This window comes from Euleptes europaea, chromosome 5 (genome assembly GCF_029931775.1).
Source record: "Euleptes europaea isolate rEulEur1 chromosome 5, rEulEur1.hap1, whole genome shotgun sequence".
Classification (NCBI taxonomy): Eukaryota; Metazoa; Chordata; class Lepidosauria; order Squamata; family Sphaerodactylidae; genus Euleptes; species Euleptes europaea.
Genome location: NC_079316.1, coordinates 102426690 through 102446765, shown reverse-complemented (window position 1 = coordinate 102446765; position 20076 = coordinate 102426690). Strand labels below are relative to the sequence as shown.

Genomic DNA, 20076 nt, shown 5'->3' with positions numbered 1-20076 from the left:
AGGATTCTGAGCTTTGTAACCAGCCTGAGAGGAGGCTGTGAAGGATTCTGGGCTTGGTAACCGGACTGAGAAGAAGTGTGTCTGTACTCTGAGAACCTAAGGGGTTCTGGGTTGGTCTCCGCTGGTGGAGAACAAATCCTGTGGAGTGACAGGAGGAGACAGGGAGGGAAAGGGGCCGCTCTCAAGTCGCTAGGAGGGAATAGACTTGAGAGGAGCTATTCCAAACCCAGGGTGTTGTTGGAGATATAACGGCCACAGAGGTGGGGTTTATCTTAGTGAGAACGGGAAGTGATTCAAGGGAGGGATCCCCATACTTCTGCATTTCTCTGGGGAATAGAGGCTGAGAGGTCTCTCCCTTCCCGGATAGCTAGGCAGCAGAGTCACAACACCTAAAAGAGTTCTGGAGATCTGAACTGAGAGTGTGAAACTGAATCTGGGTGGGTTCTGATGAACAGAACTAAGCTTGTAACCGAAGTACTGAAGAAACCTCATTTGAGAAAAGTAGCAGTTCTTATGGTTTTATTGCAATGGCAGGGCAAACCCTCATTGCTTATAATATTGTCATAACGATTTCTGGGTCTCATCTCTGGATATATCTACTGCCCAAAGTCTACTGACTGTATAGTGACCTAATGACCTCAGTGGAGCAATCTTAAAGGGATTAGCTTAATCCACTCATTGCACAGATGTTTGCTTTAAGGAGGATGACTCCAAGAGATAGAATATATCATTGTCTTCGCTATGCCTTGATCTTGTTAATCATTAATCGTGGTATGCCTTGCTTAAATTCCATTGTCTAAAAGTATTGATCAACCTTGCTATTCATTATGTGTCTTTGTTAATAAAAACCTGAGAGCTCCACTCAGATGGCAGAGCTGGTCTCTCACCAATCAAGATACACTTGTGTGTGTTTTCCCTTCAGAGAAAAAATCTCAACTAAAGACAATTTAAGTAACATCTGAACTAAGCTATCTCTCCGAAGGAGTCTTGCGTACATAGATGTGATTTTGTGTTTTCCCTCCAATTCAGCTTTTTCCCCAAAAATCCGACTTGTGACTACTGATCAATAAACTTCCCTGTTTTGTTTGTTAACGTTAAGAAGTCTCTTGTGTCAAATTTCTCTCTGAGGTAAAATCTGGTGGGGACTGGAGGAGGGGAAAAAAATAATCTCCTCACAATACACTCAGGCTAACGCTTTCCCTCAGCATACACAGCCAGGCTGAGAGAGTGGGCACTAAGAGTGAAAGGGGGTGCGTCATAATGACTTTATGAGAAGCTACTGCATGGACAATGAAGGTTAGAAAGAACAGCGATGAGGTAAATTCAAAATAATTTTGTAACTTCAACTTTAAAGTCTACCTTCAGATGCATAACACATCCTATTTCTCAACACCTTATATTCTTGCATTTCCTACTTATTTTTTTCCTTTGCACAGTTACTGTAATTAGACATTTACTTGCTCAATATTTTTCTTTGTAATTAACATTTGCGTTTTAAGAGACAGCTACATTTTTTTCCTGTTCAACTTATGTGGCTTAGAAGAAGAAGAGTTGGTTCTTATATGCCGACTTTCTCTACTACTTAAGGAAGAATCAAACCGGTTTACAATCGCCTTCCCTTCCCCTCCTGTATACACCCACTACCTCATGCCCTGGCCTTGAATGCTGACCACAGCCCCATTAGGTTCCAGGCGAGCAAGGTGCGGTTCATGTAATAATAAGGCTGAGAGCGTCCCTTTCCTCAAGAGTTGCCTCTCCAGCCTCTGGTTTGTTTTTCTGGGGTAAATTGTACTCACCAATAAGCACAGCTCTACAAATATCAACATTTATTTTAAAGAAAGTTAAACAAAAACCAAATGCTCTTAATTTATAACAAGAAAAGGAAAACCCTCAAAACTTCCTAGTAAAAACAGCCTTCAGGTGAATAAAAGTCCAAAAAAACACCCCCCAAAACCCAGGGCGAAGCTAATGCCTTAGAAACCCCCCCCCATCAATCAAGGTCACACCCTTAATTAGCCTTGCAGCTGCCAAGATTAGCACCACTTGCATAGATTGCATCAGAAGGGCCTCACTGTGAAACCACTTACAATCTTAAAGCCAAAACAAGCCTGAGTAAATGAATAATACTTCCATACACCTCCCCACAACAGGCACCCTGTGAGGTAGGTGGGGCTGAGAGAGTCCGAGAGAACTGTGACTAGCCCAAGGTCACCCAGCTGCTTTCATGTGTAGGAGTGGGGAAACCAACCCGGTTCACCAGATTAACATCCACCGCTCATGTGGAGTGGGGAATTAAACACAATTCTCCAGATTATAGAGTCCACCACTCCAAACCACCGCTCTTAACCACTACACCACTCTAGCTTTGCGCCCCACATAAAGGCCTCCCTGAGTCCATGATAACAAAGAAATTACAAGGAAAGGAAGTAACCTGTATAAATTAGTCAAGGGGAAAGGAGACAGCCAGTGGAACGTAAAAAGATTCCCCCAACAATGGTGGTGCTTAATCAGCCACTGTCATGCCAATGAACACATGAAGATGCCTTCTACTGAATCAGACCCTTGGTCGATCATGGTCAGTACCGGATACTCTGACTGGCAGTGGCTCTCCAGGGTCTCAGGCAGAGGGGCTTTTCTATCACCTACCTACTATCTGATCCTTTCAACTGGAGATAACAGGGATTGAAGCTGGTACCTTCTGCTATGCTCTCACACTGACAGCCATGGTCCCTCTCCTTGCACCAGGAAGTAATGTAAAGTACTTCCTGTTGTTGGAAATGAATGCTCATAGGAGGGCTTATACACTGTCTGACTTACCTTCTGCCATCCTAGAAAGGAAATTCAAGAAGGTCCCTAGGCGGAGAGACTCTGTTCCTGTTACTCAGGGGAACTGGAGAGTACTGAACATGTCTTTTTCAGATGCCCTTTTTATAAGACAGCCCATTGGGGAAATGGGCACTGGAGGAGAGGGTGATTGGATAAAAAGGTTTTTGTGGGAGATAATTCCCCAATTACCTCTCAGGAGGCCAAATATTGTGCGGTTGTACTTAAGGAACGTCACTTCAGAGTATTCCCCCGATCTAATTCGGAAAATGTATAACCTGGTATTTTATATTGAGATTAGTCTTGGTTTGTAAATTCACTCTTTACAAGGTTTGTCTCTGTTTTATCTAGCCAAAAGCCATAAATATATTATTGTTATTACTACTTCCTGTTTTCCCACTATATCACTGGAGCAGGTGCTATCTAGAAGCATTCAAAGTATTTTCTAGTACATAAAAATTTCCAGTAATAACGTCAGCTGGATGTTTAAACATGTGGTAATAGCTCGCTGCCATCAGCATGTAAGAGTTCCAAGCAACAGTGTACTTGATACGTTTTAAGGCAAATAAAATACAAAGTGTTCTCAACCTTTTGTACCAAGTATCTTTTGTTTTGACAAACCAGAAAGTCTTGTCAGATTTCAAGATGGCAAACATTGTGAGTGTTCTATTTAGTATGTACATATTGAATGAGTCATTATCATTTTAGTATCTACAACAGCCGAGCCCATGACACAACATTAAAAAAAAACTTTCTGAAAGGAAAGGGCCACTGGCAGAACCAAAGGTTACCACAATGATTAAATGGGAAACAAAAGGGGCAGCTAATAATAAAAAGTATGCCTTCACCAGTCTGTGGTTCTGACAGTTTTATTAGCCCCTTAATATACCCATATATAAACCCAAATCTACTTTGCTTCTGATATTTTCCAAACTTTAGTAATGGGTGCTTCTGAAATAACATGATTTGCATCGTTTCCTGTTTTTAATGAGATTTTAAGAGCCCGCCAAGTGAACTCGTGATTTAATTTTGACCAGCAAGCTTCTCCTTTAGATCAACACATTCCTGAGAGGATCTTCTCCTTAAGAGTGCCACCATACCTGTTGAAGTTAATATCTGGGTAGCTTGAATATTCCGATTTCATCTTGGCATTACGTCGTGGGAAAGTGCAGAAGAAGGCATTTGCGAGCAAACTGGCCGTCTGCTCTTGCGACATCGTGATGGAGTGGTTCATTTTTTGTTTCAGTAGAGGTATTGGCTAGCAAAAGGGCAGAAAGATGTAATTAGTTTAGCAATTCCATAAAAAAAAAAACCATACAAGGAGCACCAAATTACATTTACTAATTTAGAGTAGAAGTAATTTAGCACCACTGGGTGGGTTGTTAAATCAGCAGCACCATTAAAGTCAAGAGCTGTTTATCCAAGATGATTAGGAAGAGTCTTGTTTGAGAAACTGCAGATTCCTAATCAATAACAAAAAAAGAATGGCAAACAAAGCATCACTATCTTGAACAAAATCAAAATGTCCATAGGAAGAACAGATGGAATATAAGCAACAGCGGAAGAAAAAGAAAACATCAAGAGATTGCCAACAGCTGTATTTTGCAGTCTCGCTGTCATACAGATTAGAGAAAATGGGCAATTATTGCAATCACATCTTAACTGCTGCAAAACAACAACGCATGACAACACACTAAGCAACACCACTGTAAAAGAATAACTGAGCAATTCCTGACTTCAATTCTCTCAAATATATAAGGGCAACAACAGTAAAAAAAAATCGAACTTCAACAAAATCCACAGGAAGCTTTGCTAAAATAACACTATTGGTTATTTTATGAAGAGCTTACAACACCTGATATTAACTTTCTACCTTTATTTGTATAAAGTATGTGCTGAACATAAAACATGGGACACAATCCAAGATTAAGCCACTTTATGCAATCATTAAAAACTACTGTTCGGGATTTATAAGAAAACCAGCATTGGAAACGTTCCGTTACTGAAAAATCCTTGAAGTTTGTCTATAGATTTGCCTATCTTTGTTTTATTCTGCACTAAATGATGTGTTTCTGAACTCCTGAGTATTTGAGAAGTTCCCCTGTGTTCCATTAAAGTTTAAACAGAGATAAAAAATTTATGCATGCATTTTACCCCACCCTTCCTCCAAGGAGTTCAGGGTGTGCATCAATAGCTCTGCTTCCCCCCATTGTTATCCTCAAAACAATCCTGTATGGTTTGTGAGTGTGTGTCTGGCCAAGGTCACCCAGGGAGCTGAGTGAGAATGTGATCTCAGGTCTCTCGGCGAGTCATTACAGTGACAGTGGCTTTGAGGGCTGGTTTGTATGTTCTAAAATCATCCAGAAGTGGCCTTTGGATGCAATGATTTGCTGAGAGATCGGAGTTCACATTCCCACTCAGCTCTCTGAGTGGCCAGACAACACACTCACAAACCATACAGGATTCATTTGAGGATAACAATGGGGGAAGCAGAGCTATTGATGCACACCCTGAACTCCTCGGAGGAAGGGTGGGGTAAAATGCGTAGATAAAATTTGGATGCAGGAGCAACTGATATATGAACCAGTGCAGCCACTGACATGGGCCACTTCCCTTTGATCCGAAGAAGTAGCATGGTTGAAAAACATGCCGTCAACAGTCGATGCTGTTGCATTGCCCCATATGGTCAGACCATGCTTTCCAAAGTCCTCCGTAAAATGTGTTAAGGAGCAGCACATCTCCGTTGTGACCCGTATTGAGAGTTCAATGGCCCAGGGGCCCTCCTACTTATACAAACCACCACTGGGAAGAAGCACCAGTCAATACTGTAACAGCTGGTAGGTTACTCCTTCCACACAGCTGGGTCTCTTACAAACGGAGAGCAGAGTCCACAGTTAGGTGGGAAGTCTAGTCTAGTCTCTAGACTAGTCTCTGGTGTCATGCTGAGCTTGGAGGGGATTGGCACACCGAAAATAGCACAAGATCAGGGACAGTTTTCTATCCCCTCCCCCAGATCGGGAGGAAGATCATCTGTGTTGGACTTCGGAGATAAAGTGTGGTCTGTCATAAGAACCCTGAGGTTCATATTATGACCCTGAGGGTGGGTAACTGTAAATGGAATGAGGAGTTTGTCAGATCATATATTATTCTGGACAAATAAGGTCATCATGAAGTTTGATATTATATGTTAACATTTATGGTTATTGGATGCATCGGTGTATGAAGTTTTATTTTTGACTACAGACAAATGTGAAATTCTGAAGAAGATTTTTACGGAACAGGAATAGGAGCCGGCAACCCGTCTATATTTACCTACTAGTACTGAAAATATGATTTACAGCTATTTTTCTTCCGATACTGAAGAGATGATTTACAGCTTTATTTATTAACTGATCTACTGGTGATGCATCGCTGAAGAGATATCCACCACACATGGAAGAACAAGCTCAAGAATTGCATAAGGACTCTTGATTCTTTGCCAGTAGAATTACTGATTGTAACCTTGGATGTATTTTAGTCAGTATATATAGGAAGACATAAAAATTTGTACATGATAAATTACATCTATGAGTATATGTCCCTCAGTCACATACTTTTGTATTTTGAGGTTTAATTACAGTGTTGATGTGGCATAGCTACTGTTTTTCTTGATAAAGTGTGGTATGTCATAAGAACATAAGAGCAGCTACGCAGCATCAAACCAATGGCTAGCGCAGAATCCTGTTTCACTCAGTGGCCAATGCCTTCCCCGTTGTCTCCCTCCACCAACTCCAACGGTAACTGCCTCTGAACATTCCATTTAGTCATCATGGCTAATAGCCATGAATGGACCTGGTCCACCATAAACTTGTCTACTTCACTAAAAGCCAACTAAAACTAGTGGCCATGACTACTAAGGAGACAGTGTGGTGTGAATACCTGTGTGGTACAGTGGTTGGCATACTGGACGAGGATCTGGCAGGCACAGGTGCAGATCCCCCACACTGCGACAAAAGCTCGCTGGGTTGACCTTGGGCCAGTCACACATTCTCAGCCTACCCAAGGTGCAAGGTTCAGTTTACCGCATGTGGCCAAAGTCTGTTACAAGAGTTAACCATTATATAGAATGTGATCTCAGGTCTCTCAGCGAGTCATTACAGTGACAGTTGCTTTGAGGGCTGGTTTATATGTTCAATCAATAAAAATCATTGATCAAAGTTACATTTTAGTAACAAATTAAAACTAAATCAACTTATCAGAAAACTGAACAAAGAACATTGTTAAAAATTTTGACATTCAAGGTAATCTGGAATTTAAACAAAATAAAATGAACATTGAAACCACTCAGAACTTGGAGTCAAAGCTGTGAAATAAAAGAAACCCCAGTACTGAAATCTCAAGCCCTTTACAATTTTGGTGCCAATCTTTAAGCAACTGCCTAGATATGGTTCACATTTGTGGATAGGAGATCCCACATCAGAGCTGTTTTGCGGATGAAGTGAAGGAGAGGAGAACAACATTAATCACTTTGGGTCTCCATTAGGGAGAAACATAGGGTATTAAGAAGGCCAAATAAACAAAAAATAAATCCTATGGCAGTGAATTTCACAAGGTAGTTATGCCATGGGAAGAAGTACCTGTTTGTGTATATCTGGAATCTAATGCTTGTCATTATCTGGGGGCCCATGAGTTCTAGATTTATGGGAGACGGCAAAAACCAATTATCTGACCACTTTCCAAACTCCAAATGCATGTTTATGTGTTTTTACTGGATTACTTAATGCTGTTTAGTGTTTGAATGTTTTAAAGTTCACTGGCTTGGGGACCCTTTTGGGGTGGAAAGGTAGGACAGAAACATTTTAAATAAATAAAATAAAATGCAGAAATGTTCTGCTTCAAGTTTTTGAAAAGGCAGCGGAGGTTAGATAAAACATACAGTACAGGTTAGATAAAACATAATACTGTAGAAGGATAACAGAGAGAAAGCCAGGGGTGGATTATTTTAGGCAGAGTGACCTTATCGATAAAACTGCGGAATAGCAACTTGGACATCATCTCGCAGTTTCACTTTAATATTTCTATTGATTACCGTTATGCTTCCCAAGTTGGTTTTATTAATTCATTAGCAAGCCTCTGTTTTAAGAGTCAGAAACCAAAGTGGAACCATTTGATACTACGGAAATTTCATTATCTGATCCAGCACGCCTTCCTGATGGGAAGCGAAGAAATGTGCACCTCTACAGAAATTAAAATGAAATTATAAGTGCTGCATATATATAATTTTAGTGATTCAGTGTTGAGATTTTACATGGGTAATTAATTTCATAATAGTGTTCTTTTCTGAATATCCGGTGGGCCGTATTAAAGACTGACTGACTATAAGTTCAGTGGTGGAAGAAAAATGAAAAGACATGAAAATTTCTTCCTTTGTTGGCTGTGAGAGAAAAATATTGTGTAGCTTAGAAGCTTAAGTAAGGTTCTAATTTTGTTATCTATTATTAGAACGTGATATTTTTACAAAAGTAACAACATCCATAACATTTTTATTGGCATGTTTTTATTGACTGTGTTTTTTTAAACTTGGCTTGCTTTATTGATTTGTTTATTATTGACTAGGTTTTATTGTCTTGTTTGCTTGGTTTTGTTTTGCTGTTTTAGTTGTGAGATTGCCTCAAGCAAATTCGAAGAGGCTGCATACAAATTCTTTAAATAAATCAGTCAATAAATCACAAATTCCAGTAATTACTGGTTTTCAAGTTGAGCATAAAGTGAAATATTTGGGAATTTGGTTAACTTCCAATAACTTTAATTTATTTAAAAATAACTATGGAAAAATTTGGCAGCAAATAAATACTGACTTGAAGAACTGGGAAAAATTACCTTTATCCTTATGGGGTAGAATATCGGTAATCAAAATGATGGTATTACCTAAGATGCTTTTTTATTTCAAAATTTACCGATTATTAAAGGTTCCAAAATCTTTAAAGTTTGGAAAAAAGACATATTGAAATTTTTGTGGGGAAAAGGAAAACATAGAATAGCGTATAATAATTTGATTCAAATAAGAGAAACAGGAGGATTAGGATTGCCAGATTTACAGACGTATTATGAAGCTTCTTGTTTCCTTTGGTTATAGGTTACAAGATATATTCAAACAAGATAACCAACTCGGATTTAATAAAAATAAATCCGAGTTAGAAAAAATATTAGATAAAGGAGATAAGGGAATGATAGGCAGAATGTATAAATTATTAGTTACACTTAATTTAGAACAAGAAAGGATCAAACCAGTAATGATTAAATGGATGAAGGATTTAGGAGTTAATATTGATTTGGATATATGGGAAAATTTATGGAAGAGGGAATTTAAATTTACAATAACCAATGAAATTAGAGAAAATTTGTATAAAATGTTTTATAGATGGCATATAACCCCAATCATGATCTCCAAGATGAATAATCAAGATAAAGAAATATGTTGGAAATATTTGTGGTGAAGACAGAGGAACATATATGCATGTATGGTGGACATGCAAAAAAATTAAAAAAATTTGGAAAAAAATAGTGAAAGAAACAAATAATTTGACTAATAGTAGAATAAAAAGGAAGCCATCATTTTGTCCGCTGGTTATTCCACCGAAAAATATTTCCCATCAGGATAGGATTATTTGTCAATATAGTTTTGCTGCTGCAAGAATTGTGATAGCTAAAGTATGGAAACAATGGAATAAACCTTCAATAACTGACTGGAGAGAGAAACTGTGGTTGTATATGAGGATGGCAAGATTAACGGAATTTTTACATGGAAAAGATATGGAAGAGTTTAAACAGACATGGTTTAAGGCCACCTCATATTGGGATAAGATGGCAAAAATGGATTTTACGATATTATATAGTGAGTTATAGAAAAATAATGTATTAACAATTTTAATTTTAGATAATAAATAAAACTACCCAGCCACTTCTTCGGACGTCAAGGTGGTGGGTCACTCTTTGGTGGGTGTAGGGGAAAGGGTATTAGTGGATATTTAGATCAATTAAGATTGCAATGATTATTAATTGTGTTACCCTTTCATAATTTCTTGTCTTTTTTCTTTTTAATGATGTTGTGTTTTAATTTTTTCTTTTTTTTCTTTTTAATTTTCAAATTCTTTGTTCGTAATTTTTTTCCCTTTTTTATATTATATGTTTTGTTAAAATTTAATAAAAATTATAAAAAATAAATAAAAACAAATTCCATTCCCCATCAGACACACAGAAACTTTCTCAAGGCTGAGAAATGCCTTCCCGTTTCTAGGGTGCACACAATGAAGGTCAGGAAGATTTTTTTTTATAATACCTTTTCTGACTCATAGAAATCACTGTTTCTACTCTTGTAACTGATTGCTAATGTGATTATTATGCATTTACTTAAAAAAAAAAACTGCTCTAGCCAAACATCTATCAATCTGTGCTTCTCCAAATACACCCCTCAGAGAGCTTTACACTCATCTAGTAACAACTTGTTAGTGGCCCCTGACCCGAGAAGTATCCCACTGTCCTCAACCAGGGCCGGAGCCTTTTTGGTTCTGGCCCTGGCCTGGTGGAAAACTCTGTCGAACAAGACCCGGGTGCTGCGGGATTTGGCACAATTCTGCAGGACCTGTAAGATGGAGATGTTCTGCCAGGCCTATGGTTGAGGGCAGCAACAGTTCCATCATAACTGGCTTCCCTGCATTCACCTGTATCATCTGTATAATCCTGTTCCATCCTGGATTACTTTACCCACCTCACCTTTCTTACCTGACTAGGTGGATATTTCTACACCCGAGTGGTGCCTATGGATCTGTGAAATTGTGGAATTTTTAGATTTTACTGAAGTTTTAACAGAGTGCTATGCATTATTGTACTATTGTTTTTACTGTTGTTATCATGAAAGATGTGAGCCGCCCCGAGCCTGGCCCCAGTCAGGGAGGGATATAAATCAAATACATTAAATAAATAAATAAATAAATAAGGCTATACTTAATAGATGAGAGTTTTAAAAGAAGGCCTGTATCAAATTTCCCTGTGTGACATTCTAATAATGGGTAGACTGTGTAAACGACCACTATTACATTTTAAAGGTCAGCTGCCGTTTAAGCCCAAATAATGGTCCAGTGGTATGTGTTTGTTTGTTTATTTATTTATTTTAGAAGACGGCATGGCAACAAAACTCCCTAAAATATGAATTGCACTTCATAGAGTACAGGTTACACTACAATTACACTGAAATTTTTACTACTGTCAGAATGGTTAAAATAACCCTTTTCCAGCAATCATATGTCAGCACAAAACTATGCATAATCCTATCAATCAATCAATAAATTTAATACGGTCCAAGACCAGCAAATTAAAAAAATATACATAATAAAAAGTTAACGACTATATACACATAATCTAGTCCATTAAAAAAAAACTGACTGGGGGGGGGGGGGAACTGATACTTATTTGTTTAAGCAAGCCTAACGATTTCAATGAGATGCAATGCGGTCATATAATGAAAACCTCATTGTTAATGGCTTATGAAAAGACGCAATATGGGCCAATACTGATGTCAAATTGCACTAAAATTCTATACAATGCGATAAAACAAGAAATAGCTTAAACACAAAAGGTTTCAGCCGTGAACAAAAATAAATCAGCTGACAAATGTCAACATTTCCTGGCTGGTCAGCATATCCTTCATTGTATGCAAGGTTTTGATACATATCTCATATCAAGGATCAGAAATAGGACAGGGAGGATTTAACATCTTCCAATATTGTTATGGATGCATGACGCCCTGCGCATCCCCTGGGCCACAGCACAACCAGGCAAGGACCACGTAAGACCTTGACCCCAACCATTCATTAGCATTTACAGAGAATTAATTTGCTGCAGAGAATATACTTAAACTCTCTCTCTCTCTCTCTCTCTCTCTCTCTCTCCCTAACCTGGGTGCAGATGCTCGGCAGACAGAGCGCCAGCTTCACCATATCAGGCAGAATGGATTGAAACAGATGTTGAGCTTCTGCGTCTTCAAGTACCTAGAGTGGGAACAAAAGGGACATTTGAGTTTGGCATCAGGAATAAGGCCAAGGGCTACCTGTAAAGCAGCTGGCTTTCCCAGAACAAGAAGTTACTTCTTACATACATACATACATACACACACACACCTTTATTGGCATAATAACAGCATTTTAAGATGCGATAACACAAACACCAAAGGAAAATCATATTCTATCATGAGCTATCCATCTGCTTCAATAAAATTGCCAAATACCTCCTTCTCATAGAACAGGCATATAATGCCTCCAAACCCTTTAATTTCAAATACACTACACATATCTATATTCACAGTTCTTATCCTATACCACCATTCTCTCTCTCTCTCTTTATCATCATAACAATAGCAAGATACTCAGCAACATGTTCAGTAACATCTGGGATTCTATCCATCAACAAAAAACTAGTACTCATGTCTGCTGAGTTTTTCTCAGCAGATATGGACCAATCAGTTGCAAGCGCTGTTGGGCAGAGTGGGCAGCGCAAGAGGATATGATGGACTGAGTCTGGTTCTTAAAGTTACTTCTTAGGATGCACACACATTTTTTTAAAAAAAGTTTTAAAGGTTAATTTAGAAGTTAAAACTTTGACAATTCAGATTCTAATGCTAGATGTTGATTTGTCAACTTATGTGATACAGATAAGAAAATCAGAATTCTTACTGCATTCATTATTAAGAACTGAAAAATAAATACCAAGATTCTCTGGCCACTCATAAGCATTTTAAAGTCCATAAGGTTTTTTTAAAAAATCAGTACATTTATTAGTTGCCTTTCAAGCAACTCAAGTAACTCTCAAGGCAACTTACAAGAAAGGAAAGTGATTGTTACTAATAGTAATATTCAACAGCCTCTTATGGAAGTTTCTTCAGCAGCCTTGGACAATGTTAAATGGCACCTAATTTGCCCACTCCCACACAGAACACAAATGAGAAGTTCATATTTATTTAAATTATTTCAACCTCACCCTCCAAAAGAAACATTTCCAAGGTGATGTACAAGAAGGAAAGAAAACAGAACAAAACCCACAAATCAAACACCACAACCCACTGAAACAAGCACTAAATTTAAGGTATGTGTGTGTAAAGTGCCTTCAAGTAGTAGCCGACTTATGGCGACCCCTTTTTTGGGGTTTTCATGGCAAGAGACTAACAGAGGTGGTTTGCCAGTGCCTTCCTCTGCACAGCAACCCGGGTCTTCCTTGGTGGTCTCCCATCCAAATACTAACCAGGGCTGACCCTGCTTAGCTTCTGAGATCTGATGAGATCAGGCTAGCCTGGGCCATCCAGGTCAGGGCAAATTTAAGGTAGCCACAACTTAATCAAAAGGACGTCATTCCAACCTGGCGCCGGAAACCCACTAAAAATGGCAACAGGCAAACCACCCTGGAGAGGGCGTACCACATCCTGGGCACAATCACAGGAAGGGTCCTGACCTCAGAAGATGGGGGGCACACAGAGAAGAGCCCCTCCCCCCGAATATGATTTGAAAGACTGGGCAGGCTCATAACGGAGCAAGCAGTTCTCTGAATAGCCTGATCCCAAACCATTTCTGTATACGAAAATTAAGACCAGAAATGTTTGAACCCTAAAGCATTAAAACTAAGTATCTACATCTATTAAAAGCCAGCCCAACAATTGATTCCATTTTCTCCACATTATTTATTTACAAAATTTGTATTCCGCCTTTCTGCCAGTGTGGTGCAGTGGTTAAGAGTGGTGGTTTGGAGCAGTGGAGTCTGATCTGGAAAACCAGGTTTGATTCCCCACTCCTCCACTTGAGCGACAGACGCCAATCTGGTGAACTGGATTTGTTTCCCCACTCCTGCACATGAAGCCAGCTGGGTGACCTTGGGCTAGTCACACTCTCTCCGCCCCACCTACCCCACAGGGTGTCTGTTGTGGGGAGGGGAAGGGAAGGTGATTGTAAGCCGGTTTGATTCTTCCTTAAATGGTAGAGAAAGTCGGCATATAAAAACCAACTCTTCTACTTCTTCTTCTTCTGCCCTTACAAAGGCCACCAAGGGAGCTATAGTGCTGATGAAGAAACAGGACCCCAGGGACACCAGAACAGACAGGAGGAGTTTTGATTCTTAATAGCTCAGCTCACCAACAGCAATGTTTCAGAAGCTTGTCTTACTCTCATCCCTCCCACAAATCCCTGGAATATACACAGTGGCCAATGGTGTGGAGAAACTGTGTAGAGAAGGCTTCCCCCGCCCCTGTGCTTTGAGGCAGTAATACTAGAACAAGAAGTCACCCAAGGAAGCTCATGGATATAGGTTCAAGACAGAGATGAAGTACTTCTTTCTTCTTTCCCCTCGAAATAGGGCCCAAGTATGAGGGAACAGGGAAAGGGGACACCTCACCTAGGCTCGGGGAGAGAGTTGGACTGCACTACCATCCCAAAAAACAAAATAGAATTTGTTCTTCCGTGACTCATGAGATTGTATACATGGGATAGGACATACCGTACATGCTCATGTGAATACGCAGACACAGAGTTATGAAATGTTTGTACTAGACCCTAAGAAATTCAACTAAGGCTGTGTATTCAAACCCGCACCCCACCCCTCCAATCAAACCTGACTGGCATTATGGTAGTGTGAAATATTTATCAAGCATCTGAAACGACAACTAGGCACAACACAAACATTAAAAAGAACACAATTCTGATGTGGCTTACAATCTAATCAGGCAACATAAAGTAAAGAATGAAAGTGAAGAATCAAGAGGAAAAACTGAAAGATAAGACAATCAAACTAATCCAGGAAGGCTACAGGTAAAGATAAATTGTGTCACTATTAGATTTAGCGGTTTTATTAACGTTTTGTGCACATCTGTATTTACGCCACCTTTAAAAGAAATGCAGCAGCAACAGCTGGCAACCATGTTAAAATTGAGAAGCAATAGCAGGAGAAGATCTAAGTTTTATAGAGAGGCAAGACTGGGGGGGGGGTTAAGTTTGTTCTAGCAAAATTGCGTCTAGACCACACGGCGCTAAACACACTATGAAAGAAGGATATAAACATATTTTAAGCATTGTCAAAATACGGGAGAGGCACCAGAAGGATCACGAGAAATCAAAATGATTACGACAAGGAGCATATGCAAACCAAGCTCACAGATATCAAATCAGTCCAAAGAAGGTTTGTGAATGGGAGAGCATGCCAAAAGTCTACCACCATCATTACTACAGGAATAGGGGGGAAATAGGAATTTTCAGTGGCACTTGAAATGTAAGAGGGTTTCAGACACTGGAGGGCTAATAAAGAAGGCAACGGGTACAATGAGATCAACCAATGTGGGCGAAATACTGAATTCAACAAACACTGAAAGAATAGATGGATCCATCCCCCCACCCACCCACCCACCCAGGGACAAAGAGCTGCAAATTTTAAGGTCCCCCCCCCAATATTCCACATCTTCTGTTTTAATATTAGGGTTGCCAACTCTGGGTTGGGAAATTCCTGGTGATTTTGGGGGTAGAGCCTGTGGAGGGCAGGGACCTCATCAGGATATAATGCCATAGAGTCCACCCTCCAGGGGAACTGATCTCTATTTTCTGGAGATCAGCTGCAATTCCAGGAGATCTCCAGGCCCCACACACCTGGAAGATGGCAACCCTATTTACTGTAGATGGCCTACATGCTTCTACTGTGATCTTAGAACGTTCAGTTGGAAAGAAAATTTCTTTTTTTACGTGAACTGCTCCAAAGGGTTCGTAGGCAGCAAAATGCTTTAAAAACAAGTGCTCTTCGAATGCTGCAGAAAACTTCAAAATGTGGGCTTGCCTTGCCACACAATATGCCTCCTGAAGTAGCAACGCAGAAGATTGTTTTTAAGAGGCTGAATTTGGATTTCAGGATGCAATATAAAGCAAATACATCTCCATTTAATTCAAGAGAAGACATTTTAACCTTAAGCGTCTAGCAGACTGGCAGCTTCTCATAGTTCTTCTCCTTTGGGCAGTACCTCCTGTCTTTTAAAACTGACACATGAATAGTGGCCGCCATGCGTTCTTGACGGCCACAAGCCCTACAGTTTCACTTATCTGGTGACAGATTATGGCTCTGGACTTTGTCACAGCTGTCAATGCTTCAACCTTTCCCTGACGATGCACCAGAGATAAACCCAGCGGCAAAAACACAGGAGGCTTCCTTCTTAAAACCGATCTTCAACCCACAATTCTGGTGCTTTGGCTTTATAAGCAAAACAAGACCACACTTGGAATACTGTGTACAGTTCTGGTCACCACACCTAAAAAAGGATATTGCAGAGCTTGAGAAGGTGCAGAAAAGAACAACCAAAATGATTAGGGGACTAGAGCAACTACCCTATGAGGAGCGGTTGAAACGCTTAGGGCTGTTTAGCTTGGAAAGAAGGCAGCTAAGGGGAGACATGATAAAGATCTAAAATGTTATGCATGGTTTGGAGAGAGTGGCCAGGGAGAAGCTTTTCTCCCTCTCTCATAATACCCGAACGCAGAGTCATCTGCTGAAGCTGGAGGGTGGGAGATTCAAAACAAATAAAAAGCAGTATTTTTTCACACAACGCATAGTTTAACTGTGGAACTCCCTGCCCCAGGATGTGGTGATTAAAACATCCTTCGTTCATTTTCTCGTGATGAACGAGTGAACTCTTGGGGCAAGAGAACAGAAAGAGCTTTATGAGTAAAGACTGACAAGTAACTAACATATACATCTTTTAATGATCAGGATCCAGAGGCCTCTCTTGCAGAGTTTGGCAGAAATATACGCTCCCCAACAATTTCCAAGAGACCAATAAACTTTATATGGATTACATACCCACTGTACCCTTGTGAGTCAGCTCTCCAGTATGATGGATGTGGAGCGCTGGCTGAAAGTTGGGGGAGAGCAACTGGGGAAAGGGCTTTCCTGGGGAAATTATGTCTCTCTGTAGAGGTTGCAGAGATACGTGGTGGTGGCGGTGGGGGAAAATGCCGTCAAGTCACAGCACACTTATAGTGACCCCATTGAGTTTTCAAGGCAAGAGGAGGTGGTTTGCCATTGCCTGCTTCTGTGTAGCAGCCCTGGACTTCCTTGGAGGTCTCCCATCCAAGTCATAACCAGGGCCGACCCTGCTTAGCTTCCGAAATATGATGAGATCAGGCTAGCCTGGGTCATCCAGGTCAAGGCACTTCATATACCACTACATGCATTAGTTAAGAAAATCTTAAGTGTACATGTCAATGTACATGAACATGTCAATTATTTTTAAAAAACGGGTATTAAAAAAAAGCACGTTCACTGGACAACCAATAGTGTATACCACAGTTTTTCCTTGGTAATATCTTTACAAAATTTATACCCTGCCTTTCTACTCTCATAAGGGCCACCAAGGTGGCTAACAAATTAAAAACATATATAGTAAAGGCACATTTTAAAAAGCTTTAAAGATAACAAAAACACATCATTAAAACAATTAAAACATTAAAAAAAAACCATAAAATCCAACAATAAAACACTGGGCAGGAAGAAGGGATGTAGGAAACAGTTCTTTATTTTCTTTTCGTTGCCACCCATAACTACCAAAGTCCAAGTCTCAGTATATAAATAAGAATTTATATTCATTTTTCTTGTATGACATTAAAAAACACACACATAGGAAATATGGACTTTTCCCATTCCTTTTTCTTGCTGTGTCCAACAAAAATTGCTCATCAATATTTTTTCAAAAAATATTTTGACTATATTTTATCCATCTCCTATTAACACTGCATTGGTTAGCACGAAAGCATAAAACCTAGACTATATCTATCTTGCCACTAAAAGGTGACAGAATACTGACAGATCTCATTTTTTAAAACCCTCATTTGAAAACAAATTTTGTTTCTCGAGGAGGAGACCTCGTTTACACAACACTGTTTGCCACTTGCCAAAGAAATTACTCAGGAGAGTTTCATCAAGGTTAGCCCATGAGTGATTGCTTAAATGAAAAGAGAGTGTGAGCTATGATCCCCAAAGACCTGCATCGGCAAGAGGCTTGTTCACGGTGACGGGTGTCTAGCCAGGCATCCAGCTCGAGAACTGGGTTGTCCAGAGGACACAAATGACTCGGCACATAACATAGCTGAGGTCTCTCAGTCAAAGGGATTTGCCTTGCAGATTCACAAAACAAACATCTATGCAAGAAGAAGTCTGCTCGACACTCCTGTAAGTAATGACCCCTTGATACAATAAATTGATCTTTCCCAAATGCAAACACTGGGCACATGGAGCAGCATGCAAGAGACGCATGAGGAGAAATGATGCTGGAGAGTTTCTAAATCGAATCCTGACAGACCATCAAACCCGAACAGACTAAACATATGACACAAAACCCCGGATCGCTCTATCCATCAGGGGAAGATGACAGGATAATCAAGTTTCCAGAAGGCGCAATAGCATGTAAAAACGGTTGCCCAATCTCTGCTTGTTTTCCCTCCGCATTTTAGACTACAGGACGCTGATTGACTAAACCTCAGTTCCCCCCAACCAAGCAAAATCAATGACTGCTATACACCAGATAAAAATCCCCCCTTACATATACTTCTTGTTTTTTAAGGATACAGTAGAGTGTTCTTTACAAGAGACCATTTATTTTGTTGGTTTGTGTTTAAGTCAGTAAAGCAGCGCCACCATTTAACCATCGGTTGTTCCCGTTATTTGAAACAGAAATTCAGTTCAGAAAAGACCAGACATTTAAAAATAAAAAATGTTCGCTGCCTGAATGTAAATGTTCGCTGCCTGAATGTAAATGGAGCTGCTGGTGTTATCTCAATTTGAGGACAGACTACAGGGCGATTTTTTTCTGTGTAGAACAGCACTGTGCCTCGACAGCACAGAGCCGCTTTCAAATGATATTATAAACCATATGCTTATTAAAACATCACGCACAGAGGAATCCGGGCAGACTTCCCACACACTTAAACACCCTTGGCAGCAACATCCAAGATTATTAAGATTCTGTATTGCTAAGGTGATTCCGGTAAAAAAAGAAGAAATGGGAAGGTGAAGGATAAGGAGCGTGACCTAATCCAGTTGGTACCCCTCTTGTATATCAGAGTGCCTCTTACTTTATTGACTCTGCTAATTCCTAGCCATATAGATCAGGTGTGTAACAGCCAATAGCCTGCAACCAGCAAAACTTTCTTCCAGTCACCCAAGTAAATAAATACACTTTTGTAAAAAAAAAAAATCTTATTTTTTAAAAAAAATTCCTTTTACGGTATCAACTTGCCACAAATGCCTTAGGTACAGGTACGAATGGAACAGAAGGAGTGAAAAAGATTCAGATAACTTCTTTGGGGAGGGAAGGCAGCATGTTATATCTCGATCTTGGAAGATAAGAAGGGTTAATATTTGGATGGGAGACTGCCGAGGAATACCAGGATCGCTATGCAGAGGAAGGCACTGGCAAACCACTTCTGTTAGTCTCTTGTCTTGAAAACCCCATGAAGGGTCACCATAAGTCGGCTGCGACTTGATGGCCCTTTAGACACACGAACATAACTTAATTTCCTTTCATGCTATCAACTTGCCACAAATGTCTTAATACAGGTACGAATGGAATGGAAGGAGTGAAAAAGATCCAGATAACTTCTTTGGACTTACTTCTAAGACAGGGTAACACCACATCCTAATATTACTGGAGGATGGTAGCTATGCAATACCGTAGTAACACGAATGGGGACTTAACTCTAGCCCTGCCTACCATTTCTCCTCTTCAGTTATTATGTGAAATTAATCCAGCAGGAAAGCAGGTACACCTGTCAAGTTCATCCCATGCCTTAGGATGGTTTCCTGATTAGAAAGCACAGGAAAGGACAAAGTAATCTTCAGAGAGAGTAGGGGGGAGAAGTTACAATGGATTATGCTGAGAAGACTCTTATTTCAGGGTGGGGAGGAAGAGGAACATTTAACATTTATCAAAACGAAAAACTGACATTTGGAAAAGGAAGGAAGGAGACAGCATACAAGACAGAGGTTAATTTGGTTTTCTTTAATTCCCCCCCCCCCCCGAGAGCTAAAATACATCTCCTGCCAATTCAAGGCTACAATGACCTCTCAGGTGTATCCTACTTGACAACTAACGTTTTGTTTTAACAATTTCCATAATTTTAAATAGAGTTCAAATATTTTATGAGAATGGGCAAGGAGAATTTTTCTTTTCTTTTATGGGATTTAAAACATACATTTCCATTTTGA

At 39.8% G+C, this 20076-nt stretch overlaps 1 protein-coding gene across 1 annotated transcript in view; it reads right to left on the bottom strand.

The window, feature by feature from the left end:
* PARG (poly(ADP-ribose) glycohydrolase) overlaps positions 1-20076 on the bottom strand; it is a 115872-nt gene that overhangs the window by 61037 nt on the left and 34759 nt on the right. The window contains exons 8-9 of the mRNA XM_056849875.1: positions 11757-11849; positions 3924-4081 (exon numbers count right to left, since the gene is read on the bottom strand). Coding sequence (XP_056705853.1) covers positions 3924-4081; positions 11757-11849 — 251 coding nt within the window. The remainder of the gene's footprint in view (positions 1-3923; positions 4082-11756; positions 11850-20076) is intronic.